A 25,836-nucleotide genomic window follows, 5' to 3' on the forward strand; every position below is an offset into this window, starting at 1 on the left:
GTCCCTCTGCAGAGCCTTCCTGCCCTCCAGCAGCTCCACACTGCCTCCCAGCTCGGTGCCATCTGCACAGTCAGACCATTTGTCACCAGTTCAAAGCAGGCAGAGTAGCTGTGCCCGCTACTGCCTGACTGCAGGGATTTTGCCCTCAGGGGCAAATCCCTTCGCTAGTTCCTTAAAGCCTCTCCTCAAGAGACTCAGTACAGGAGCTATAAGTCACCTCCTCCATTTCCCAGCTGGCCTGAGCTCCCTTTGCCCACCATGAAGGGACAAGTGCCCTGCTCCTGACAGCAGTGCTCAGTAGCCAGCCAAGTGGTTGCCATTCATAGCACTTCTGCCCCCCAAGCTCGGTGCCCAGGTCCCAGCTGCGAGGCTGCTGCTGTTCAGCAGCTGGCACTTGGCACAGCAGCTGTGTGTGACTCAGGCAGGCAGGAGCCTCTGGAGAGGCTTTCCTCTGCTTTATCTCTGCAAGGGATTGGCTGTGTTTGGGCCACATTGTTGTGGTGCCAGCTACACTGTATGAATCTGGAGGCAATAGACTGCGCTCTCAGAAGCTGCCAGCTCTTCCCAGGGCACAGCTTGGTGGAGCTGGCAGCACTCCTCCTGCCCCAGCACTCAGCACAGCTGCTGATGCTCTCCATGCTGGAAAACCCTGGGGCTGTGCACACCAACAGCATGGGGAAAGCCCAGGGTCAGGGTCTGGTACCTGCCTCACTCTTGCTCCATGTACCTCTGCCCCTGGGCTGGAGAGTGCAGAGCTCCTGGTCCTGAGCACCACCCCCAGCTCTGAGAAACAGCCTCAGGGGATCCCAGGGTAGGTTTAGGTTGGAGATGAGAAGATAATTCTTGACTGAAAGGGAGGGGATTGTCCTCTGGGCCTCAGCTCTGGGCAGGCCACACCTCCAGGGCTGTGTCCAGTTTGGGGCAGCTCAATCCAAGAGAGATGTGGAGGGGCTGGAGCCAGGGCAGAGGAGGGCAAGGAAGCTGGGAAGGGCCTGCAGAAGAAATCTGAGGAGGAACAACTGAAGGAACTGGGGATGGTTAGTGGGAACCAGAGGAGGCTGAGGGCAGACCTCATGGCTCTCTCCAGCTCCCTGAAAGGACCTTGTGGAGAGGTTGGTGCTGGTCTCTTCTCCCAGGTCATTAGTGACAGAACAAGAGGGAAGAGCCTCAAGCTGCAGCAGGGCAGGGTCAGGCTGGAGAGGAGGAAGAATTTTAGCCCATCCAGAGTGGTCAGGCACTGGGCTGAGCTGCCCAGGGAGGTGGTGGAGTCCCCAAGCCTGGAGGTGTTTAAAGGTGGTTTGGCTGTGGTGCTTGGGACTATGGTTTAGGGGTGAGCCTTGCAGAGCAGGGTCAGGGGGTGGACTTGGTGCTCCTGAGTCTCTCTTCCAACCTGAAGGTTTCTGTGACTCTGTGAACTTGAGGTCATTTCCTCTCCTCCTGTCACCTGTTCCTAGGGAGCAGAGCCCAATCCCCACCTGGCTCCAGCCTCCTCTCAGGGAGCTGTAGAGAGCAAGGAGGTCTCCCCTCAGCCTCCTCTTCTCCACATTAAACACCCCCAGCTCCCTCAGCTGCTCCTCCCCAGCCCTCTTCTCCACACCCTCCCCCAGCTTCCTTGCCCTTCTCTGGACCCTCTCCAGCCCCTCAATGTCCTTCTTGCAGTGAGGGCCCAGAACTGAGCCCAGCACTGCAGGTGTGGCCTCCCCAGTGCTGAGTGCAGGAGGACAATCCCTGCCCTGCTCCTGCTGCCCACACCACTGCTGATCCAGGCCAGGCTGCTGGTGGCCTCCTTGCCCACCTGGGCACCCCCTGGCTCATCTCCAGCCAGCTGCCCACCAGCACCCCCAGGGCTTTCTCTGCTGGGCAGCTCTGCATGAATGAGCCCCAAGGCTGCTGCCCTGGTGTGTGGTTGCTCTGGAAGAGAGCAAATCCTCTGCAGATGTTGAGGGCAGTGCCTTAGCTGCCTTCCTCTGCTAGGAGGCACAGCCTGGGGCTGGGCTCCCCTCAGCTGCTGTATTCCTGTACTTCTCTGGCTGCACACAGCTGTAGCTAAGCACAGCCAACGTGTGTCCAGTGCAAGCCTAGGCACAGCTTCTGCAGCAGCCACCAGGCATTATTGCTGCCCTGCTGCCTGGCTGTGCTGTGTCCTTACACACAGCTCTGCAGCTAGCAGCAGAGAAAGACTGATCCTGCAGGCTCCCCCTGGCCTTTCTCTGCCTGCAGAGAGCAGCTCTGGGTTCAGCTGGTGTCTCCAGCAGGGCCAAGTGCTTCTGGCTTGCACAGAAGTATCTCTGGTTCCACGGAGCCACGCTCCCAGACCTCTCTTCCCCGGGAGTGCCCTGCGGGGTGGGGGCACCCCTCTGAGCTGCTCTTTGAGGCTGCCATTGGTGTTAAAGGGCTTCCTGCTGATCCCCTTGCGGCAGGGAACCCTCAGCAGAGCTGCCGTTGGAGGCTGCAGCCTTACCTTGCTGATAAGTGGATGCTAATATCCCGTGACTGATGCCTGCCTCAGGATGCTGCTGGGTGTTGATAAAGGCTGAACTGCTGCTTGAAATGCTGAGCCTGACAGCCCTGGGGCAGGCACTGAGATGTGATTTCCAAGTCTGAGGGGGAAAGAGGGAATACATCACTACTTCTGACGAGAGGACTTCGGGAGGAACATATTCCAGTCACATCTCAGGGAGCCCCTGCCTGAATCCCTCTTGCTTTCTGCAGCAGCAGTGCCTGGGCACCAGGGTGGAAAAGCAAAATCCTCTTTTCATTTACAGAATGCAGAATCAACCAGGAGGGAAAAGACCTTTGAGATCAAGTCCAACCCATCACCCAACACCACTGAATCAACTAACCCATGGCAGAGTGCCTCATCCAGGCTCTTTAGAAACACCTCCAGGGATGGGGACTCCACCACCTCCCTGGCCAGCACATTCCCATGGCCAATCTCTCTTTCTGAGAAGAACTTCTTGCTAACATCCAGCCTAAACCTCCCCTGGTGCAGCTTGAGACTGTGTCCTCTTGTTCTGGTGCTGGGTGCCTGGGAGAAGAGACCAACCCCCACCTGGCTACAACCTCCCTTCAGGTAGTTGTAGAGAGCAGTAAGGTCTCCCCTGAGCCTCCTCTTCTCCAGGCTAAGCAACCCCAGCTCCCTCAGCCTCTCCTCACAGGGCTGTGCTCCAGACCCCTCCCCAGCTTTGTTGCCCTTCTCTGGACACCTTCCAGCATCTCAACATCTTTCCTAAACTGAGGAGCCCAGAACTAGACACAGGACTCAAGGTGTGGCCTAACCAGTGCTGAGCACAGGGCAGAATGACCTCCCTGCTCCTGCTGGCCACACTGTTCCTGCTCCAGGCCAGGATGCCATTGGCCTTCTTGGCCACCTGGGCACACTGCTGGCTCTTGTTCAGCCTACTATCAACCAGTACCCCCAGGTCCCTCTCTGCCTGGCTGCTCTCAGCCACTCTGACCCCAGCCTGTAGCACTGCCTGGGGTTGCTGTGGCCAGTGTGTAGAATCCAGCACTTAGATGTGTTCAATCTCCTGCCCTTGGACTCTGCCCATCTGCCCAGCCTGGCAGGGTCCCTCTGCAGAGCTCTCCCACCCTCTAACAGACTGACTCCTGCCCCCAGCTTGGTGTCATCTGCAAACTCGCTGATGATGGACTCAATCCCCTCATCCAGATCACCAATAAAGATATTGAACAGGATCTCCAGCTGTATGCTGCCTGTGGGGGTGGAGTCAGTTCAGCAGGTGTGAAGAGCTCCCCAGGAGGAAGCAGCTGTGTCTGCATGGAGCTCTGGGCACTGAGCTCTAGGGACTCCTCAGAGCACCTTTGCCTGGGAGTGAAGCAAGCAGAGAGAGGCTGCTTCTCGATGGCTTTGCCTTCCCTGCAGCTCTGCCTCTGAGCTGCTGGACTCCAGATTCTGGCTTTCTGCAGACCTCCTGCTTGTCCCCCATGCAAGGCCTCTGGCAGAGTCCCCACAGCATCCTGCTGGCCAAGCTGGAGAGATGTAGAGAGAGATTTGCTGGGTGGATTTGTTCAGTGGATAAGGAAAGGGCTGGAGGTGGCATCCAGAGGGTGCTGCTCAATGGCTCCAAGGCCAGCTGGAGAGCAGTGACAGTGATGTCCCTCAGGCATCTGTGCTGGGACCTGTGCTGCTTAATATTTGTATCACAGCAGGGTGGAGGCACCTTCAGCAGTGTGCAGATGGCACCAAGCTGAGTGGTGCTGTTGGTATGCCAGAGGGACAGGAGGGCATCCAGAGGGTCCTGGGCAGGCTGGAGAGGTGGTGCCCAGGGGAACCTCATGAGGTTCAAAAAGAACAAGGGCAGGGTCCTGCACCTGGGCTGGATCAATCCTCACTGTCAGTCCAGGCTGGGGGAAGAGGTGATAGAAAACAGCCCTGGGGAAAAGGACTTGGGGGTGCTGGTGGGGAAGAAGCTGGACAGGAGGCAGCTATGGGCACTGGCAGCACAGAGGGCCAAGGGCTGAAGGTGTGCTGGAACTTGTAATCATCTCTTAAGCCATTAGCTGCTTCCTGATGAGCAGCTGTACCCTTCCTCCACCCCCTCCCAAGCCTGGGTGCCCTGTGTGGCACGGGAAGGGATGAGGAAGGGAGGTTTATATTGGGTGTCAGAAGAACCTTTCCCACTGGCAGGGCTCTCAAGCACTGGAAGAGGCTGCTCCCTTTATCTGCAGAGCTAAGGAGCCTGGCAGAGGGAGCTGGCTGGGCAGGGTTGCAGCCTAGGGAGCTTTCCAAGCACACCAAAGCTGCTGCATGATGCTGCCAGCAGCAGGAGGGAAGCACCCAGGCATGCTGGAAAACCCCTGGAGCTACTCAAGTGTCACTTGCAGCAGCATGGAGCATGTGCCAGAGGCTTGGAGCCAGGATCCCACTGAATCTGGGTGGACCTGGGATGGCTGGATGCAGGAAGGTCCAGCAAAGCCCTGCCCCAGTGAGCACTCACTGGAGTGTGTTTATCTTCTGCAGCCTGCTTGCTCTCATTCTCAGCTGGTTCTCTCCTCTCCTAGCTGTCCTGACTGCTCCCAGCCTGGGGGACAAAGAACAAGGCACAGGGAAGGTGCACACAGAAGCAACAAACCTTTGCTCAGCAAGATAAGCCCCAAAGGGCAGATCCTGCCCCACCAGTCACAAAGCTGACACAAGCAGTGTGCAGGGAAGCAGGGGAAGGAGCAAGAGTGACTCAGGGTAAGGGATGCCTCTGGTACCATCCCAGAAGCCTGAAGCTGTGGTGAGGGCATCTCCTGCAACCTCCTTGCTACATGAGTCAAGCATGTCTGGAAGGATCACCACATCATGGAGGAGAAGCTCAAGAGGAGCCAGCAGGGAGCACTTGCAGCCCAGAGAGCCAAGCCGAGCCTGGGCTGCAGCAAGAGAAGTGTGGCCAGCAGGGCCAGGGAGGGGATTCTCCCCCTCTGCTCCACTCTGCTCAGACCCCACCTGGAGCTCTGTGTCCAGCTCTGGAGCCTCTCTTCCAGGAAGGATCTGGAGGTGCTGGAAGGTGTCCAGAGAAGGGCCAGGAGGGTGAGCAGAGGGCTGGAGCTGCTCTGCTCTGGAGACAGCCTGAGAGAGTTGGGGTTGTGCAGTCTGGAGAGGAGAAGGCTCCCAGGAGACCTTCTTGTGGCCTTGCAGTATCTGAAGGGGGCTCCAAGAAAGCTGGGGAGGGACTTTTTTCCCCTGCTGCCCCTTCCCCTGCTGCCCCCACTGCAGGTGGGAGCAGTTTTGCAGGGCAGGAAGTCTCTGTTAGCTTTTTGCAGTTGAAACTCTCTTGGAGTTGAGCAAGGAATGGGAATTGGGGTAGGATGTTGTGTGCAGTGTAATCACCTGAGCTGTGGGGAGGAGGACTTTGGGATCACCACAGTGAGCTGCCTCCAGTAAATGAGGCTGTTGCTGAGGATTCTCTTTGAGAATTAAATGCTGCTGCTATAAACCCAGCAGGTGCTGGGACTGGGTGACCCTTGAGGTCCCTTCCCACCCTGACAATTTTGTGATTCTCTCATTTCCAGGGACTGAAGGCAAGCCTGAAGGAGCTCCTTTGCCTTCAGCTGAACTGAAGGGGTTGCCTTTAGCAAGCCCTGGCAGAGCTGGCTCAGCTCCAGATGCTGCTGAGAGAGCAGCAGTCCCCTTTGGGGCTCTCCATTTGCCCTTTGCCAGGAAGGCAGAGTTCCCAGGCAGGCTCTGAGCAGGGAGCTCAGCTGGGATGGAGCAGGCTGTGCCTCTCCTGAGCTGGCAGGGACCCCCAGGCCCCAGCAAGGAGAACCCTATGGTACCAATTAAGGGCAGCACCAACAGTGATGCAGCACACAGCTGAGTGCATTCATTTGCTGCCTGGAGTCAGGGCTGCCAGCACCAAGCTGGCTGGCAAGAGGCACACATCCTGCTTGCCTGCTGCCAGGTCCCAGCAGGCCCACGTGCACCAGGGATGTGCTGCTGCCTCCTCTTTCTCCACCAGCAATCCTGAAGCAGGGAAGGAGCAACCAATTATTGCCTCTGCAGGCTGCCTCCTTTCTTGCCCAGCAATTAAAACACAAAAAGCAAATCCTTGGTGGAGGGGGAAAAAAAATGCCCTAAGGACCATGAAGACTGAAAGAGGAACTACAAAGTGCCTGGGAAAGGATGGGGCTGTTCTTGCCTAAAAAGGTTCTGCTTGGGCTTTGGACTGGATGATCTCTCCAGGTCCCTTCCAACCCCTACCCTCCTGTGGCTCTGCTGAGGACCTGAAGCAGGAACTCATTTGCCAACTACACTTCTCCCACCACTGAGAAGAGTCTGGCTGCAGCCTCCTGCCACTCACCCTTCAGCTGTTGATCAGCATTGCTGAGCTCCTACTCAGGCTGCTTCTGCCCAGGCTAAACAGCCCCAGGCTTCCCAGCCTCTCCTGGGAGGGCAGTCCCTGCAGAACCTGCCTGAGATCCCATCAGCTGCCCAGACTGCCCATCAGGGATGTGTAACACAGGCTGGCACGTCAGGCTGCCAGCTCAGAGGACAAATCCTGTCTCCTGCATGGCACCAGGGAGGGCATGGCAAGCCACAGCACCAGTGGTAAGAGAATCCTAGAAACACAGAGTTGTCAGGGTAGCAAGGGACCTCAAGGAGCAGCCAGTTCCAACCCCCCTGCCACGGGCAGGAACACCTCACACTACAGCAGGTTGCTGACAGCCACAGCCAGCCTGGAGATCCTCATCCAGCCTGGGCAGGCAGCGGACAGGCTGAGGGCTCCTTCAGCACAATCAGCCCTGCAGGGCAGCTTCGCTCCCACCCAGCAGCCCTGACAGCAGCTCCGAGCCTTTCCCCCGAGCCTTGATTCCTCCCATCGCTGCTCCAGCAGGCAGGGGGGGAGTGCAGAGCGCACCGCTGGCCGTCGCAGGCAAGCCCGGCCCGCAAGGGCAGCGGCTGCGCTGTGCCCGGCGTGGCTCAGGCGGACCCTTCAGCGCTGCCTTGGCTGCTCCCACCGTGCCTCTCCTTCCCCTCTGCTCCTCTGAGGCTGACAGTTGGTGACACAAACCCAGCAGATCCCACAGCCTCCCAGGCCCTGCGGGGCTGCCCGCGGGAGGAGATGGATGTGGCAATCTGCGTCAGAGCAGATGAGCTCCCCCCCCTTAATAGGCTTTTCACATTAACTCAGCGTCCAAGGGGAGGCGGCTGCGCTGGTGCCCAGGAGCAGACACTTTCTGGTGCTGGGGGGAGAGGCTGGCAGCGTGTAATTGCTTCGATGTGTGCCGTGTTTCCCCGAGATGAGCAGCACCCCCCCGGGCCGCCGGCATTCCGGCGCCTCCAGCCTCAGCTCCCCGTTACAGCCCGCGGGGAGGCCGTCAAAGACACTGAGTAGTTGTGACGTGGAGGTAAATGCTCTTATCTGCAGCTTCCAAGGCTGCTGCGGCTCTCCATAAGCGCCCCTGACAGGTTCTGCTGCTTAGCCGCTCTCCAGCAGAGGGGGAGAGCTCTTTTAACACACCGTAACTGCAGCCAAACTGCTCTCCTGGGACCCCAGCCTGGCTGGGCACCACAGCAGATGGCTTCCAGGGGGACACAGCACCACCATGCACAGCCAATAAATAAAGGCCCCCAGGCAAGCCATACACTTAAACACCTGAATAAACCTGCCGCTTAAGCTGATGGGTTGCTCTGCAGGCTTAGCCTGTCCCAGTATGGGCTGGGAGGGGATCTGCTGGAGAGCAGCCCTGGGGAGAAGGACCTGGGAGTGCTGGTGGGCAGCAAGTTCTGCAGGGGACAGCAATGTGCCCTGGGGGCCAAGAAGGCCAAGGGGCTCCTGGGGGGCGTTCAGAGGAGTGTGTCCAGCAGAGCCAGGGAGGTTCTCCTCCCCCTCTGCTCTGCCCTGCTGAGACCTCTCCTGCAATACTGCATCCAGTTCTGGGCTCCCCAGCTCAGGAGGGACAGGGATCTGCTGGAGAAAGTCCAAGGGAGGGCTCCAAGGCTGCTGAAGGGCCTGGAGCACTGCCTGGTGAGGAGAGGCTGAGAGCCCTGGGGCTGTTTAGTCTGGAGAGGAGAAGGCTGAGAGAGATCTGATCAATGTCTATCAATAGCTGAGGGCTGGGTCAGGAAGGGACAGGGACAGGCTCTGCTCAGTTGCACTCTGGGATAGGACAAGAGGCAATGGATGCTACTTGCAAGCCAGCAAAGATTGAGTGCTGTGTGTGGCAGACAGGATGCTTCCTGTCCGGCAGCCCAACCAGCACCACCTGCAGCCCTGCCCTGAAGTCAATCAGAGCAGTGTCTGAACTGATGCAGAATGGAATCACAGTCACAGAATACTTTGGGCTGGAAAGGCCCTTCAAGATCCTCCAGTCAAACCATTCCCTAACTCTGCCAAGGCTGGGGCTGAGCCATGGCCCTCAGCACCACAGCTCTGCCTCTCTCAAACACCTCCAGGGATGGGCATTCAACCACCTCCCTGGGCAGTCTCTGCCAGGCTTTCAGAACTCTTCCAGTCAAGAAGTTTCTTCTGATGTCCAACCTAAACCTCCCCTGGGGCAACCTGAGGCCATTTCCTCTCCTGTCACTTGTTCCTAGGGAGCAAAGCCCAACCCCCAGCTGGCTCCAGCCTCCTCTCAGGGAGCTGTAGAGAGCAGTGAGGTTTCCCTCAGCCTCCTTTTCTTCACACTAAACACCCCCAGCTCCCTCCCCAGCCCTGTTCTCCAGACCCCTCCCCATCTTCCTTGCCCTTCTCTGGACCCTCTCCAGCCCCTCAATGTCCTTGCAGTCCCTCTGAGCAGAGCAGAGGGGCAGAATCCCCTCCCTGTCCTGCTGCTCTCCCTGCTCTGGATGCAGCTCAGCACACAGCTACCTGCTGGGCTGCCAGTGACCACTGCTGGCTCCTGGGGACTTTGTCACCAACTGACACCCCCAAGGCCTTCTCCTGCAGGCTGCTCTCCAGCCACTCCTCACCCAGCCTGGATTTGTGCCTGGGATTGCCCTGACCCAGCTGCAGGACCTTGTCCTTGTCCTGGTTGAGCCTCATGAGGTTGGCTTGGGCCCAGCTCTGCAGCCTGCCCAGGTCCCTCTGCATGGATCCCTTCCCTCCAGCCTGTCAGCAGCACCACACAGCTTGGTGCCACCTGCAGACTCCCTGAGGGAGCCTCAATGCCACTTCCCATGGCACTGACAAAGATGTTCACCAGCACTGGTCCCAGTACCAACCCCTGAGGGCCACCACTTGTCACTGGGCTCCATGTGGACCCTGAGCCCTTGCCCACAGCTCTCTGAGTTCTTCAGATTTCTTCTGAAGGTCTTCAGGGTTGTTGTTTTTTTTTGATGCAGCTCCCTGCTGGCATAATCATGTTTGGAGGAGTTCCTGAGAAGGACCAGTTGTCAGCATCCCAGCAGTTAGCAGCTCAAAAGCCAAAGGCCTTTCTCAGAACTCCTGTTTTTTTGTTCAGCCGTCTTTCTCTCTGCTTCTCCCACTGGGAGGCAATGAAATTAAATTGAAGCTAGGCTTTAAATTATTTAGTCAGAGATAATTGAGTTTGGAAAGTCATACCAGAGAATGATCACCCAGGGAAGGAGCTAAATATGATTTTGGGGGAGAGGGAAAGGGGGGAGAAGGGAGTGGGTGTGTTCTGTTGGGCACAGCAACCTCACAAAGCTTCCCAGTTCTCAGAGGCAGAAGCTGCTGCTTCAGCCTGAGCCTGCAGGATTTCCTGCACACCTCTCTGCCCAGAAGGGACCAGGACCTAAGGGGGCTGCAAGACCAAATCAAAGCAGACTAAGCAGAACTTTTATTTATGTTAATAGCTTGGGATGACACCAGGAGGGTCTCCTCCAAGGGACAAAAGCTAACAGGATAAAAATGCTGCAATGATCTCACAGCCACCCAGACAGGTTTACCTCAGGCAAAGTTTAGCCAGAGCTCAGTCTGTCTTTACAAGAGGATCATTCAGCTTCAGCTTAAAGCACGCCAAGGGCAGCCTGGGCTGCATCCAAAGCAGCAGGGCCAGAGCTGGAGAGAGGGGATCCTGCCCCTCTGCTCTGCTCTGCTCTGGGGAGACCTCACCTGCAGGGCTGTGTCCAGATATGGAACCCTCAATATAGGAAAGACATGAACCTGATGGAGAGGGGCCAGAGGAGGCCATGAAAATGATCAGGGGGTTGGAGAAGCTCTGCTATGAGGACAGGCTGAGGGAGCTGGGGGTGTTCAGCCTGGAGAAGAGAAGGCTCTGGGCAGACCTAACAGCAGCCTGCCAGTACCTGAAGGGGGCTACAAGGAGGCTGCAGAGGGACTGCTTACAAAGGCCTGCAGGGACAGGACCAGGGAGAATGGCTTCAAACTAGAGCAGAGCAGATTGAGATTGGATGTGAGGAACAAGTTCTGCACCAGGAGGCTGCTGGAACACTGCAGCAGGTTGCCCAGGGAGGTGGCTGAGGCCTCATCCCTGGAGATATTCAAGGTGAGGCTGGACAGGGCTCTGGGGAACCTGATCTAGTGCAGGATGTCCCTGCTGAGTGCAGGGGGTTGGAGTGGATGAGCTTTGGAGGTCCCTTCCAACCCAGAGCCCTGACACCCTTCTTGCTTCCCCAGCACCGGCACAGGCTTCAATCCGCAGCCCTCCAGCTGGGTGGAGGCTGGACAGGAGCCAGCAGTGTGCCTGGGGGGCAGGGAGGGCCACTGGCATCCTGGCCTGGATCAGGAACAGTGTGGCCAGCAGCAGTAGGGATGGAATTCTGCCCTGTGCTCAGCACTGGAGAGGCCTTACCTTGAGTGCTGTCTGCAGCTCTGGGCCCTCACTTCAGGAAGGATACTGAGGTGCTGGAGCAGGTCCAGAGAGAGACCAGACTGGGGAGGGGGCTGGAGGGAAAGGCTGATGAGGAGAGGCTGAGGGAGCTGGGGGTGTTCAGCCTGGAGAATAGGAGGCTCAGGGGGGACCTTATCACTCTCTACAACTACCTGAAGGGAAGTTGTAGTCAGGTGGGGGTCAGGCTCTGCTCCCAGGCAACTTGTGACAGGATGAGAGGGCATGGCCTGAAGCTGCCCCAGGGGAGGGTTAGGTTGGAGGTTAAGAAGCAGTTCCTGAGGGAGAGGGGAATCAGACACTGGGATGGACTGCCCAGGGAGTTGCCATCCCTGGGGGTGTTTAAGGAAAGATTGGATGTGGCACTCAGTGACATGGTCTGGCCGGTGTGGTGGTGTTAGGTCAGAGCCTGGACTCGGTGACCTCAGAGCCTCACGGCCCCTGCGACGCTGCGAGCGCAGCCCGCGCCCGGCCAGCAGCCAGCACCAGCAGCCAGCAGCCAGCCCCCGCCGCCCGCTCCGCCCACCCCCGGCGCCTGCGCGTCCCGTCCCCCTTCCCCCCTCCTCCCCCCACCCCCGGCCGCAGCAGCATGTCGCTGCCCGAGCCCCTGCGGAGGCGGCTGGGCTCCTTCAGCCGCAGCGTCTTCACCGACAGCCACGGCGCTGGCGGCCCGCGGCGCCCGGCCGAGCACGCAGGTAAAGCGTCAGCGGCTCGGCGGGCAGCGCGCCAGCAACAAACATGGCGGCGGCGGCGGCGCGGCCTGCGTGCGAAGATGGCGGCGGCGAGGCGGCCGCTGGGGCGGGGCCCGGCGCGGAGGGCCGTGAGGGCAGCGGCGGTGGCGGCCGCAGCGGTGGCGGCGCGGTCTCTTCGCTCTCCCTCGGGCAGAGCCGTGCCGTCGGCAGGGGTGGCCGCCTCGCTCCCCACCCGCCGTGGTCGGCAGGCTGGTCCCGGGGCTCCGTTGCTCTCCTCCAGATGAAGGGGCCCCGGAGGCGAGAGAGACAGGGAAGGGCTGCAGGGAGTCCAGAGGAGACTGCGGAGCTGCCGAGGGGCCCGGAGCGGCTCTGTGAGGAGGAGAGGCTGAGAGCCCTGCGGCTGTTGAGCCTGCGGAAGGGCAGCCCCCGCGGCATCTGAGCGCTGCTCAGCAGGAGCTGAGGGGTGGCGGTGGCTGCCCCCGGGCGCCTCAGCAGGAGCTGAGGGGCGGCGGTGAGGAGGCTGCCCCCGGGCGCCTCGCAGGGGTGCCCAGGGCCGGGACAAGGGGCGGTGGACACACTGAGCTCTCTCTTCAACGTGAAGGAAAACTTCTTCTCTGTGAGGCTGCTGGAGCCCTGCGACAGCTTGCCCAGAGAGGTTGTGGAGTCTCCTGCTCTGGAGAGATTCCAAACCCACCTGGATGTGTTCACAGAGTGCCAGGGGCTGGAAGGGACCTCCAGAGAGCATCCAGCCCAACCCCCCTGCCAGAGCAGGGACACCCAGGGCAGGGCACACAGGAACACAGCCAGGTGAGGCTGGAATATCCCCAGAGAGGGAGACTCCACAACCCCCCTGGGCAGCCTGCTCCAGGGCTCTGTCACCCTCACAGTGACAAAATTCTTCCTCCTGTTTCCATGGAGCTTCCTCTGCCTCAGCTTCCACCACTGCCCCTTGTGCTGGCATTGGGCATCACCCAGCAGAGCCTGGCTCCAGCCTCTGGGCACTCACCCTGCACATCTTGATCACCTGCAGTGAGGTCTCACCCCCAGGCTCCTCCTCTGCAAGCTACAGAGCCCTTAGGCTCTCCTCCTAAGGAAGATGTTCCACTGCCTGCAGCATCTTTGTGGCTCTCCTCTGGACTCTAAAGCAGTTCCCTGAGGTCCTTCTTGAGCTGAGGGCCCAGAGCTGGACACAATATTCCAGATGTGGCCTCAACAGGGCAGAGCAGAGGGGCAGGAGAACCTCTCTCAACCTACCCATCACAGCCCTTCTAATCCACCCCAGGGTTCCCTTGGCCTTGTTGGTCACCAGAGCACATTGCTGGCTCATGGTCAACCTCCCATCCACCAGGACTTCCACGTCCCTTTCCCTTTCACTGCTCCAGCAGCTCAATTCCCAGCCTGTCCTGGTCCCTGGGGTTGTTCTTTTCCAGTTGCAAGACTCTCCCCTTGCCCTTGTTGGGTTTCATTCAACTCTCCCTGCCCAACTCTCCAGCCAATGTTCCTGTGCAACATACTGTGGGTGACTTTGCTTTGGCAGGAGGTTTGGACCAGATGGTCTCTGGATGGACTAGATGGTGTCTGGAATGTTCTTCCAGTACCACCACGCTGGAATTTCCTATCCTGGAAGCTGTTAGGTCAATACCCAGCCCATTGAAAGCTGTTGGGAATGTAGAATGAAGCTCTTGCAGACCAGGATTTCAAACATTGCTTCCACAGCTACACATCAGTGCGGAGTTCTAGCATCAGATCAACCATCACAATGCAGCCTGGCTGTTCCAGGGGTGTTAGTCACAGCAGCACAGCATGGTCTGGGCTGGAAGGAACCTCCAAGGCTCATCCACTCCAACCCCCTGCACTCAGCAGGGACATCCTCCACTAGATCAGGTTGCCCAGAGCCCTGTCCAGCCTCACCTTGAGTATCTCCAGGCATGGGGCCTCAACCACCTCCCTGGGCAAGCTGCTGCAGTGTTCCAGCAGCCTCCTGGTGCAGAACTTGTTCCTCACATCCAATCTCAATCTGCTCTGCTCTAGTTTGAAGCCACTGTCCCTGGTCCTGTCCCTGCAGGCCTTTGGGGTCATTCCCTCTGCAGCCTTCTTGTAGCCCCTTCAGGTACTGCCAGGCAACTCAAAGGTCTGCTCAGAGCCTTCTTTTTTCCAGGCTGAACACCCCCAGCTCCCTCAGCCTGTCCCCACAGCAAAGGCTTTCCAGACCTCTGATCATTTTCATGGCCTCCTCTGGCCCCTCTCCATCAGGTCCATGTCCGTCCTGTGTTGAGGGCTCCCTAGCTGCAGCAGGTGAGGTCTCCCCAGAGCAAAGTGTCAGAATCACCTCTCTGGATCTGCTGGCAGTGGTTCTTTGGATGCAGCCCAGGCTGACATTGGCTCACACTGCCTGCTCCTGTCCAACTTCTCCCCCACCAGCACCCCCAAGTCCTTTTCCTCAGGCCTGTTTTCTGTCACCCCCTGCTCCAGCCTGTCTTGATGCTGAAGATTGTTTTGACCCAGGTACAGGACCCTGCCCTTGCTCTTACTGATGTTCACCATGCCAGAAAATAAGCTTTAGTTCACTTTAGGGCTAGAAAGATTCATTAGAATTGGCTTACATTGCAAAACCTTCATCTGGAGCAGACTTTTAACCCTGGAGCAGAAGTTAAAACCTCCCAGGCTCATGTCAGGGAAGCCTTTAGAATAAACCTTTATTAGAATAAACCAAACCAGGTTGGAAGAGACCTTCAAGATCATCGTGTCCAACCCATCAACCAATCCAACCCACCCAAACAGCTAACCCATGGCACCAAGCACCCCATCAAGTCTCCTCCTGAACAGCTCCAATGACGGCGACTCCACCACCTCCCCGGGCAGCCCATCCCAATGGGCAATCACTCTCTCTGTGTAGAACTTCTTCCTAACATCCAACCTGAACCTCCCCTGGTGCAGCCTGAGACTGTGTCCTCTTGTTCTGGTACTGGGTGCCTGGGAGAAGAGACCAACCTCTGCCTGTCTACAACCTCCCTTCAGGTAGTTGTAGAGAGCAATAAGGTCACCCCTGAGTCTCCTCTTCTCCAGGCTAAGCAACCCCAGCTCCCTCAGCCTCTCCTTACAGGGCTGTGTTCCAAACCCCTCACTAACTTTGTTGCCCTTCTCTGGACACCTTCCAGCAAGTCAACCTCCTTCCTAAACTGAGGGGCCCAGAACTGGACACAGTACTCCAGGTGTGGCCTAACCAGTGCAGTGTACAGGGGCAGAATGACCTCCCTGCTCCTGCTGGCCACACTGTTCCTGATGCAGGCCAGGATGCCATTGGCCCTCTTGGCTGCCTGGGCACACTGCAGGCTCATGTTCAGCCTACCATCGACCAGCACCCCCAGGTCCCTCTCTGCCTGGCTGCTCTCCAGCCACTCTGACCCCAGCCTGTAGCACTGCATGGGTTTGTTGTGGCCAATGTGCAGAACCCGGCACTTGGATGTGTTCAATCTCATGCCGTTGGATTCTGCCCATCTGTCCGGCCTGTCCAGGTCCCTCTGCAAAGCCTCTCTACCCTCCAGCAGATCAACTCCTGCCCCCAGCTTGGTGTCGTCAGCAAATTTACTGATGATGGACTCAATGCCCTCATCCAGATCATCAATAAAGATGTTAAAGAGCACAGAGCCCAGCACTGATCCTTGGGGCACACCACTAGTGTGTGGGGGCATCCCCACTGGAAGCAGAGCTCTTGGCTTCTCTGGTTTTCTGGCCATGAGCCATTGAATCTTCATCCTATAGATCAAGAAGGCAGAGCCATGCCTGCAATTAGGTGCTCATGGTTTCTTGAAGGGTAAACCAATGGTTTAGAGTTGGATCTTGGTGCCCCCTCCAAAGTCCTCCTGGCATTTAAGAGAGCTGCTCCTCAGGGCAGCTGGAACAGGTTTAGGCAGGTAGTAGAACTGGGTTTGGAGATGTCAGAAAGTGTTGATGCTCAAAACCTGGATGATTAAAGCAGAGTATTTATACTGGTTGTCTTGCACCTTCTGTTTCAGTACAACAAGTCCCTGCCTTGCACACCTTACCTACCCTTAAGTTCTGTCCCAGCTGTGTTCCCAAATCCCCTCCCTTCCTGCCTAGTCTAGTAGCTACCATGAATCCCTCTGCAGCTGGCAGAAAAGACTTCTGGACCAGGCTGTACCAGGCTACCTCTGGCTGGACTGGAAACAGGGATGCCAGACTGGGATGGAACAAAGACAGGTATGAGAGTGGTTGGAAGACAGAAGAGGAGGAGGCAATGCCAGAAGAGAGGCTGGCAGTGAGGCACTTGAGTGACTGGTTAGACTGATTTGCAGTGGTCACCACTGTGGCAGGCAGGGGCACAGGACCTGAATGCAGCCCAGGAGGTCACAGTGGTTCTCACACAGGGCCAAGTGAAGATGTTCCTGCTCCCACTTCATTTGGGGGAAACATGAGAGCAGGGAGAGTGGTGGCACCTGCAGGAGTGTGTGTGTGTGTGTGTGTGTTGCACTCAGCTAACCAGAGGCTGGCAATAAAGCTTCCCCCATTCCAGATGAGTTATTCCCATAGAATGCCCCTGCCCTGTTTTTCCTGAACTCTAGCCTGGTAGGTCTGCTGTTAAACCCTAAAGAGTGGATTTACTGCCTGCCTGTTAGAATTCAGCCTCTTGTGCTCCTCTGTAGGGTAGCAATGCATCTCCTCCTCTCCAGACCTCAAAGGGAAGCTTTTAGTTTGCCATGGATTTGAAATTGTCTGCTTTGAAAGGGATTTGGAGCAAAAGTGAAAGGTCACTGTCCTCAAAAGTGCTCAGGAGAAGCTCTGCCACAGGTCTCCAGCAGCCCTTCCTGTGACCCTAAGTTCTCTGGTGCCCTCTGAAACCCCTCCAGGTAGTCTGCAGAGCAGCAAGGCACCCACAGCTCTCCAGCTGCCACAAGCAGGAGGCAGATTCCCACAGGGCCTGACTAGGGTGGTGTTGACTGGGGGAGGGTTATCTGCATCTGGATTCCACACTGCAAGGTACAAGATGAGGTTGTGGAAGGGAAGAAAAGCAGAAACACCAAGTGGTGAGAGCTCTCCTTGTGTCTCCTTAAAAAACCAGGCTGGCTGCCTCCTTGCAGCATCTCTGCCATCCAAATGCCTGCCTCAACAGGGACTGGAAGTGCTGAGAGAGCAGAGCAGACCTGCTCTCTAGCTCCCAAGTCCTCACCCAGGGGGATCCCCTTCAGAATAAGTGTGATCCTGCAAACTTTGGCCATTCTCTTAGGAGCAGCAGTGACATGAGCCCTGGCTCTTCCTGCACTGCTTGAGCTAAGTCTTAACCAGGCAGAGACTGTGGAATAAGCCAGCAGGTAGTCACCAGTCAGACACTCAGCTCGAGCACAGGACTGAGTGATGAGAGTTGTGTGTCCTGGGTTAGGTGCTGGGAGATGGTGTGAGGCAAGGTAGGCTAAGAAGTATTTCTTTGGTTGTTTTGTTTTCTCTTGGGTGTTTAGTTTGACAGGGAAGTGTCAATGCCCTGCTTGAGGCTAAGATGGAGCAGTCTCTTCCTATCCTATGTATGAAAGGGAAGTGATGAACACTTCTCTCTCTCTCTCTCTCTCTCTCTCTCCAGGTAATGAAATCCTCTCCAGTTTGCCTCTGCAGATGGCCCTCTACTTCAATGTTTATTACTTCCCTTTCTGGTGGCTCAGCACAGTGGTGATGCTCTGCCTGAAGGTGAGTCCAGCAGGAAAGGGGTGGTTTGCAAAGGTGGATGTGGTCCTGACCAAGCACCTCCTGGTACTGAGGCAGAGCTCACTGGGCTTAGGGGTTATTCACCCTGAGAACCTTGTGGCCCATGGCATGGACAGGTGGTGGGCTCTCTGCTGGGTTAAAAACTGGCTGGAGGCCAGGCCCCAGGGGTTTTGATCAATGGAGTTAAATGCAGCTGGTGGCTGGTCACAAGCAGTGTCCCCCAGGGCTCGGTGGTGGAACCAGGTCTGTTTAGTGTCTGCATTAATGATTGGGGTGAGGGGATCCAGGGCACCACCAGCAAGTGTGCAGATGACACTAAACTCAGCAGCAGGCTTGATCTGCTCAAAGGTAGAAAGGGTCTGCAGGGAGATCTGGAGAGGTTGAATCCATGGGCTGAGGTCAAAGGGATGAGGTTTAACAAGGCCAAGTGCCAGGTCCTGCACTTGGGTCACAACAACCCCATGAACACTCCAGGCTTGGGGCAGAGTGGCTGGAAAGCAGCCTGGTGGAAAAGGATCTGGGGATTGCTGGTGCACAGTTGGCTGAACATGAGCCAGCAGTGTGCCCAGGTGGCCAAGAAGGCCACCAGCATCCCAGCCTGGACCAAAGCAGTGGCCAGCAGGAGCAGGGCAGTGATGGTGCCCTGGTGAGGCCACAGCTTGAGCACTGGGTTCAGTTCTGGGCACCACAGCACAGGAAAGCCATTGAGGAGCTGGAGGGTGTCCAGAGGAGAGCAAGGAGGCTGGAGAGGGGTTTGGAGGGCATCATATGAGGAGAGGCTGAGGCAGCTGGGGTTGGTTAGTCTGGAGAAGATCTTACTGCTGTCTACAGGTCCCTGAAAGGAGGCTGGAGAGAGGCTGGGGTTGGTCTCTTCTCCCAAGTAACCAGCTTCAGGATGGGAGGAAATGGCCTGGAATGGTGCCAGGGGAGGGTTAGCTTGGAGATGAGGAAAAATTTCTTTCCTGAGAGAGTGGTGAAGGACTGGCACAGGCTGCTCAGGGAGGTGGTGGTGGAGTCACCACCCCTGGAGGTGATCAAAAAGCTGTGGATGTGGTGCTTCAGGATGTGGTTTAGTGGTCTTGGCAGCTGGGGAGGTGTTCAAAACAGGCTTGGATGTGGCACTTGGAGCCATGGTTTAGCTGTCAGGAGGTGTTAGGGATTAGGTAATAGGTTGGACTCAATGACCTCTGAGGTCTTTTCCACCCTGGTTGATTCTATGTCATGGTTGGGCTGGATGCTCTTAAAGATGTTTTCCAACCTTAATGACTCAATGATTATTAGATGGCCTTGGGAATGCCTTGAAACTGGAGGTTGGAAGAGTATTTGAACCCCAACTCTAGCCTGCCAATCCCAAGCAGCCTGTTGGGGAAGAGCCCAGCAGGAGCTCTCTTTTTGTCTCTCTAGTACCAAGCCTTGCCAGAGTACTGCAAGTTCATCCTGGTCACCGCCGTGCTGCTGGGCTCTGGGATAGAGGCCATCCGGCTCTACCTGGGCTACATGGGCAATCTGCAGGAGAAGGTAGGTGACCCCCTGCCTGCAGTCAGCTCTGGGATCATAGAGTGGGCCAGGCCAGGAGGCACCTCCAAAGCTCACCCACTCCAACCCCTCTGCACTGATGGGTGGTGTCTGCAGCGTTCTTCCAGTACCACCATGCTGGAATTTCCCATCCTGGAAGCTGTTAGGTCAATACCCAACCCACTGAAAGCTATTGGGAATGTAGAATGAAGCTCTTCTAGCATCAGATCAACCATCACAATGCAGCCTGGCTGTTCCAGGGGTGTTAGTCACAGCAGCACAGAATGGTCTGGGCTGGAAGGGACCTCCAAGGCTCATCCACTCCAACCCCTCTGCACTGATGGGTGGTGTCTGCAGCGTTCTTCCAGTACCACCACGCTGGAATTTCCCATCCTGGAAGCTGTTAGGTCAATACCCAACCCACTGAAAGCTATTGGGAATGTAGAATGAAGCTCCTGCAGACCAGGATTTCAAACATTGCTTCCACAGCTACACATCAGTGAGGAGTTCTAGCATCAGATCAACCATCACAATGCAGCCTGGCTGTTCCAGGGGTGTTAATCACAGCAGCACAGAATGGTCTGGGCTGGAAGGGACCTCCAAGGCTCATCCACTCCAACCCCTCTGCACTCAGCAGGAATACCCTGCACTAGATCAGGTTGCCCAGAGCCCTGCCCAGCCTCACCTTGAATATCTCCAGGCATGGGGCCTCAACCACCTCCCTGGGCAAGCTGCTGCAGTGTTCCAGCAGCCTCCTTGTGCAGAACTTGTTCCTCACATCCAATCTCAATCTGCTCTGCTCTAGTTTGAAGCCACTGCCCCTGGTCCTGTCCCTGCAGGCCTTTGGGAACAGTCTCTCTCCATCCTTCCTGTAGCCCGCTTCAGGTACTGGAAGGCTGCTCTGAGGTCTCCCTGGAGCCTTCTCTTCTTCAGGCTGAGCACCCCCTGTTCCTTCAGCCTGTCCTCATAGCAGAGCTGCTCCAACCCCCTGTTCACTTGCATAGCCTTCTCTGTCCCCTCTCCATCAGCTCCATGTCCTTCCTGCGTTGAGGGCTCCATAGCTGCACACAGCCCTGCAGGTGAGGTCTCCCCAGAGCAGAGCAAAGAGGCAGAATCACCTCTCTAGCTCTGCTGGCACCACTGCTTTGGATGCAGCCCAGGATGTGATTGGAGTTTAGTACCAATAAAATGCCCTCTACCTGTTCCACCTCACAGGTTCCATTTGAGGAGGTATTTATTTCTCTTGAGTACACTCTGCATCTTCTGTTCACTTGGCATCAGCTTCCCCTTAATTGTGTGTGCTCCAAGCCACTGTCCCTCAGCAGAGTGCCCTCTTGCTCCCCCAAACTGCTTTGTCAGTCCTGGAGATGCCTGGAAGCCCAGCTGAAAGCTTCAATCTGTTTTTACAGCTGACCAGTCAAACTGTGTCAGGGTCAAACACCAACCCTGGCATTAAGTGAAAGGTGAGATTGTTCCTCCCCAGTCAACAAACCCCTGCTCTTGTCTGCATGCTTGAGAAGAAAGCAAGCAGGCAAGGTTCAGCTGAGCCAGGAGGACAGCTCAAGCAGCTGGGAAGGGACAGCTGACAAGGGCTGGGAGTGACAGGACAAGGGGCAATGGATTGAAGCTCGAGGAGGGCAGATTGAGACTGGGGATGAGGAGGAAATTCTGGAGAGAGAGGGTGGGGAGACACTGGCACAGGTTGCCCAGGCAGGCTGCGGCTGCCTCCTCCCTGGAGGTGTGTAAGGCCAGGCTGGATGAGGCCTTGAGCCAGCTGGGCTGGTGGGAGGTGTCCCTGCACATGGCAGGGGGTTGGGACTGGATGATCTTTGAGGTCCCTTCCAACCCAACCCATTCCACAAACCTCTGAACGAACCAGGCCTGGTTAAAACCAGAGTGTGTGCAAATAGTACCCCCCTGGTGTGCCCTGCCCCACTCTCTGCTGGCCTTTGGCAAGCTAAGGATGTGGGATTTATCCACAAGATTTGGGGCTGTTACCTCCAACTGCCACTTCTTCACAGCTACTCTCTCCCTGTGCTAGGTGCCTGAGCTGGCTGGGTTTTGGCTCCTCAGTCTCCTCCTGCAGCTGCCTCTCATTCTCTTCCTGTTATTCCATGAAGACCTGAAGAACCAGCCCCTGGAGCGTGCCCTCCACGGCATCTTTGCCCTCTTCCTTATCTTCCAAGTCCTCACCACCTTTGTCACCCTGAAGAGAATGGTGAACAAGCTGACAGCTCACTTCCGCCTGGTGGAGTTTGACCTGCTGGAGGAACAGCCTGGGCCTGCTCCTTCCAGCCTGGGCAGAGCAAGCAGAGCAGCTCCCCTGGGTGCTAGAGGCCCCAGTGCTGGCTGGGCATCACACACCTGAGGGCTCGAGGAGCCAACACACAGAGGCCTCCTGCTGCTGTGTTTTGTTGGGTCCTTCTTTAACCCTCCTGCTTCAGAGACCTTCCAAAGTAGGCCTTGCTGAAGAGCCAGGATGAAACCTCAGAGACTGGAGCTCCAGGCTGCAAGGAAGATTGAAGCCAATGGCAGCAGTGGGTTGAGTGGACTCTCTGGGTTGCTGCTGTGTAGAGCAGATGTGTGTGTATGGGGGGGGTCAGGTTGCACAAAGTCCTGCAGTGTTTCTCAGACACAGCAGAAACCTCTTCCCCCCCCCACCCCCCATTTGCACAGAATGGGTTTGGTTACAATAAATCTTCTACCCCTGCTCTTTATCTCTGTTGGTGACAGCTTTCTCTCTGCTCTGCCAGAGCTGTTGCACAGCTTTAATGTCTGGTACCTCAGGGAGGCAAAACAAAAAGGCCCTAAGCTCAAAACAACACAGAACCTCATGGCCAGCTCTGGAGTCCTCAGCGCAGGAAGGACATAGAGCTGAGGGAGTGGGACCAGAGGAGGCCAGGGAAATGAACAGGGGGTTGGAGCACCTCTGCTATGGGGACAGGCTAAGGGAGCTGGGGGTGTTCAGCTTGGAGAGGAGAAGGCTCCAGGGAGACCTTAGAGCTGCCTGCCAGTACCTGAAGGGGGCTACAAGAAGGCTGCAGAGGGACTGTTTGCAAAGGCCTGCAGGGACAGGACCAGGGACAATGGCTCCAAACTAGAGCAGAGCAGATTGAGATTGGATGTGAGGAACAAGTTCTGCACCAGGAGGCTGCTGGAACACTGCCACAGGTTGCCCAGGGAGGCAGTTGAGGTGTTCAAGATGAGGCTGGACAGGGCTCTGGGCAACCTGATCTAGTTGGGGATGTCCCTGCTGAGTGCAGGGGGGTTGGATTGGATGAGCTTTGGAGGTCCCATCCAGCCCAGACCACTCTGTGATCCCAGCACCTGCAGCCAGGCAGCCCAGCAGGACTGGGTGCCATGGGGCACCCCACATTTCTCAGCACAGCTGCAGTTGTGTGTTAGCAAATGCCCTTCACAGGTCCAGGAGTGCCAGGGAGCACAGCGCTCTCTGCTCCTTGCCTGGCACATTCTCACCTTCTGTGCCAAGAGGTGCTTCCCCCTTCAGCAAAGCCAGTTGCTGGGCACAGCTTTGGCAGCCTGCTCAGTGGGGTGGGTGCTAGTGCCATGGAAGTTCAGAGGGCAGTGGCACTGCTCTGACCCCTGCCTCCTGCCAAAAGGGGGTTGGGAAGAAGCTGAAGGCTCAGCAGGGCTCCAAGGAGGGCTTGGTTGGTGTTTGCAGTCTTCCCACATGCCAGCTGCCACTGTTGCAGGCTGTGTGGCTGGCAGGCAGTCAGGCAGCCAGCTGCTGGTGTTTTCAGTGCTGGATGGCAGCCAGCTGGGCACAGCCCAGCCTGGTGTGGGCACCACCTGTGACAGGAGCTTGAGCTGCACCTCTGTGTCCAGCCTACCTTCATGCTACCACTGCATTCATCTGAATGCAAAACCAGAGCAAGCAGGTGGGGTGTAAGCTGTCTGCCCTGGCTTGGTCTCCTGCTAAGGGTGCAGCTCATCCCCATCTAAGGGAGAGACTGGGGGCATCCTCCCCCAGGGCAGCACTCTGGGCAACTGCACAGCTACAGCCTGGCAGGGATTGGAAGGGGCCTCTGGAGATCATCCAGTCCAAGCCCCCTGCCAGAGCAGGGGCACCCAGAGTCAGTCACACAGGAACACATCCAGGTGGGTCTGGAAAGCCTCCAGAGATGGAGACTCCACAGCCTCTCTGGGCAGCCTGCTCCACCACCTCACAGCAGAGAAGAGTTCCATTAAGTTCAAGTGAAACCTTTTGGGTTCCAGTTTGTGTCCCTGTCCTGTCCCTGGGCACCACTGGCAAGAGCCTAGCCCCAGCCTCTTGCCCCCCAGCCTCTAGCTCTTGCTGAGCATTAAGCAGATCCACTCTGGGGATCCTCAACAGGCCCAGGGCTCTCAGCCTTTACTGCTCACAGAGCTGCTCCAGGCTCCTCAGCAGCTTTGTGTCCCTCCACTGCACTCCCCCCAGTAGTTCCCTGTCTCTCTTCAACTGGAAAGTCCAGAACTGGACCCAGGAGTCCAAATGAGGCCTCAGCAGGGCAGAGTAGGAGGAGAGGAAACACCACCCCCCCAGGAACACATCCAGGTGGGTCTGGAATGCCTCCAGAGATGGAGACTCCACAGCCTCTCTGGGCAGCCTGTCCCAGTGCTCTGCCACCCTCACAGGGAAGAATTTGTTCCTTCTGCTCATGTGGCACCTCCTGGCTTCCAGTCAGTGCCCACTGCCCCTTGTCCTGTCTCTGGGCACCACTGAGAAGAGTCTGGCTCCTGCTTCCTGCCACTCACCCTTTAGCTATTGATCAGCAATTGAGTTTTATCACTGTCCCCATGTACCTTTTCATTCTCCAAAGCTGTCTGCCCTGGATTGGTCTCCTGCAAAGGATGTGGGCACTCCAAAATGTATGTTGGCCTATTGCAAGCAGAAACTGGTGAAGAATTAAACCTAAAGCCATGGGAAGAGCATCTTCTCTCTCAGGTGAGAGCCACAAAAGGCTTGAACTGTTAGAACTAACTCAGTGACCTCCTGTCCTTCACAGCTGGACAGTCAGGATGGTTAGGGACACTGCAGAGTGCTTGGGGCACTGCTCTGCCACTGCAAACCAGGGACAGCCATAGAGTCACTGATTCCTGCACTGGCTTGGGACATCCCTTTCAGCTCACCCAGCCCAGCCATTCTCTAACTCTGCCAAGGCTGGGGCTGAGCCATGGCCCTCAGCACCACAGCTCTGCCTCTCTCAAACACCTCCAGGGATGGGCATTCGACCACCTCCCTGGGCAGCCTCTGCCAGGCTTTGAGAACCCTTTTGGACAAGACATTTCTTCTTATCTCCAACCTAAACCTCCCCTGGGGCAACCTGAGGCCATTTCCTCTCCTCCTGTCACTTGTTCCTAGGGAAAAAAGCCCAACCCTCACCTGGCTCCAGCCTCCTTTCAGGGAGCTGCAGAGAGCAGCGAGCTCTCAGCCTGTGCAGGTCTGACTGGACAGCAGCATAGCCTGAGAGGTGTCACCTACTCCTCCCAGTTTGGTACCATCAGCAAAATGGCTAAGGGTTCACTCCATCCAGGCCACTGAAGAACATCTCTTCCCTACAGGAACCTCAGCAAGCCCTTCTCCAGCCCCTCTGAAGCTCACCCTGGAGCACACACCCTGAGCTGGGCATACCCATGCAAGAAGTGTCCTTTGTAGAATTGTCAGGGCTGGAAGGGACCTCAAGGATCAGCCAGCTCCAAGCCCCCTGCCATGGGCAGGGACACCTCACACTACAGCAGGTTGCTCACAGCCACAGCCAGCCTGGCCTGAAAAACCTCCAGGCAGGAGGCTTCCACCACCTCCCTGGGCAACCTGTGCCAGTGTCTCACCACCCTCATGGGCAAGAACTTCTTCCTCACATCCAATCTGAATCTCCCCACTTCTAGTTTTGCTCCATTCCCCCCAGTCCTATCCCTCCCTGACACCCTCAAGAGTCCCTCCCCAGCTCTCTTGGAGCCCCCTGCAGATGCTGCAAGGCCACAAGAAGGTCTCCTGGGAGCCTTCTCTTCTCCAAACTAAACAGCCCCAACTCTCTTCCTTCAGCACCCCTTGGCTAGAGCTGCTCACCAAGCACACAAAGTCCATGCGGGAGCTTCACGATCTGGTCCTGGTTGGCTCCGGGACCCTCCCAGAGCTGCAGCCCTGCCCCACAGCTGTCAGCCCCTGCTCAGCCTGCAGCGGCAGCAGCCTGCGCCGGGCGTTTGGCGGCAGACAGCGCCCTCTAGTGGGGCGTTTGCCGTCGTGCTGCTCACACGGGGAGGCGCTCAGCGGGCTGGAGAGCCTCTCCTGTGGGGACAGGCTGGGAGAGTTGGGGCTCCAGGGAGACCTCAGAGCAGCCTTCCAGTACAGGAAGGGGCTCCAGGAGAGCTGGGGAGGCATTTCTGACAAGGGCTGGGAGGGACAGGACAAGAGACAATGGCTTTGAGCTGGGAGAGGAGAGATTGAGAGTGGAGATGAGGAAGAAATTCTTGCCAGTGAGGGTGGGGAGACACTGGCACAGGTTGCCCAGGGAGGCTGTGGCTGCCTCCTCCCTGGAGGTGTTGAAGGCCAGGCTGGATGAGGCCTTGAGCCAGCTGGGCTGGTGGAAGGTGTCCCTGCCCATGGCAGGGGGTTGGGACTGGATGATCTTTAAGATCCCTTCCAACCCAAACGATT

General features: G+C 57.1%; 1 protein-coding gene across 2 annotated transcripts; it reads left to right on the forward strand.

Moving 5' to 3' along the window:
- The first annotated feature begins 11,829 nt into the window (after positions 1–11,829).
- TMEM17 (transmembrane protein 17) lies at positions 11,830–21,898 on the forward strand. 2 transcript variants are annotated; one of them, XM_068153008.1, is made up of 4 exons: positions 11,830–11,954; positions 17,545–17,648; positions 19,071–19,184; positions 21,223–21,898. In XM_068153008.1, exons 1-4 carry the CDS (start codon positions 11,849–11,851, stop codon positions 21,547–21,549), a joined length of 651 nt encoding a protein of 216 aa, XP_068009109.1. In that variant the 5' UTR covers positions 11,830–11,848; the 3' UTR covers positions 21,550–21,898. The 2 variants fall into 2 exon arrangements, with proteins under 2 accessions (XP_068009109.1, XP_068009110.1); XM_068153009.1 differs by lacking the exon at positions 11,830–11,954 and adding an exon at positions 15,611–16,172.
- Positions 21,899–25,836: the final 3,938 nt, after the last annotated feature.

Source organism: Melanerpes formicivorus, unplaced genomic scaffold, assembly GCF_026170545.1.
Source record: "Melanerpes formicivorus ecotype bairdi unplaced genomic scaffold, bMelFor1.0.p_v2 SCAF_25, whole genome shotgun sequence".
Taxonomy (NCBI): domain Eukaryota; kingdom Metazoa; phylum Chordata; class Aves; order Piciformes; family Picidae; genus Melanerpes; species Melanerpes formicivorus.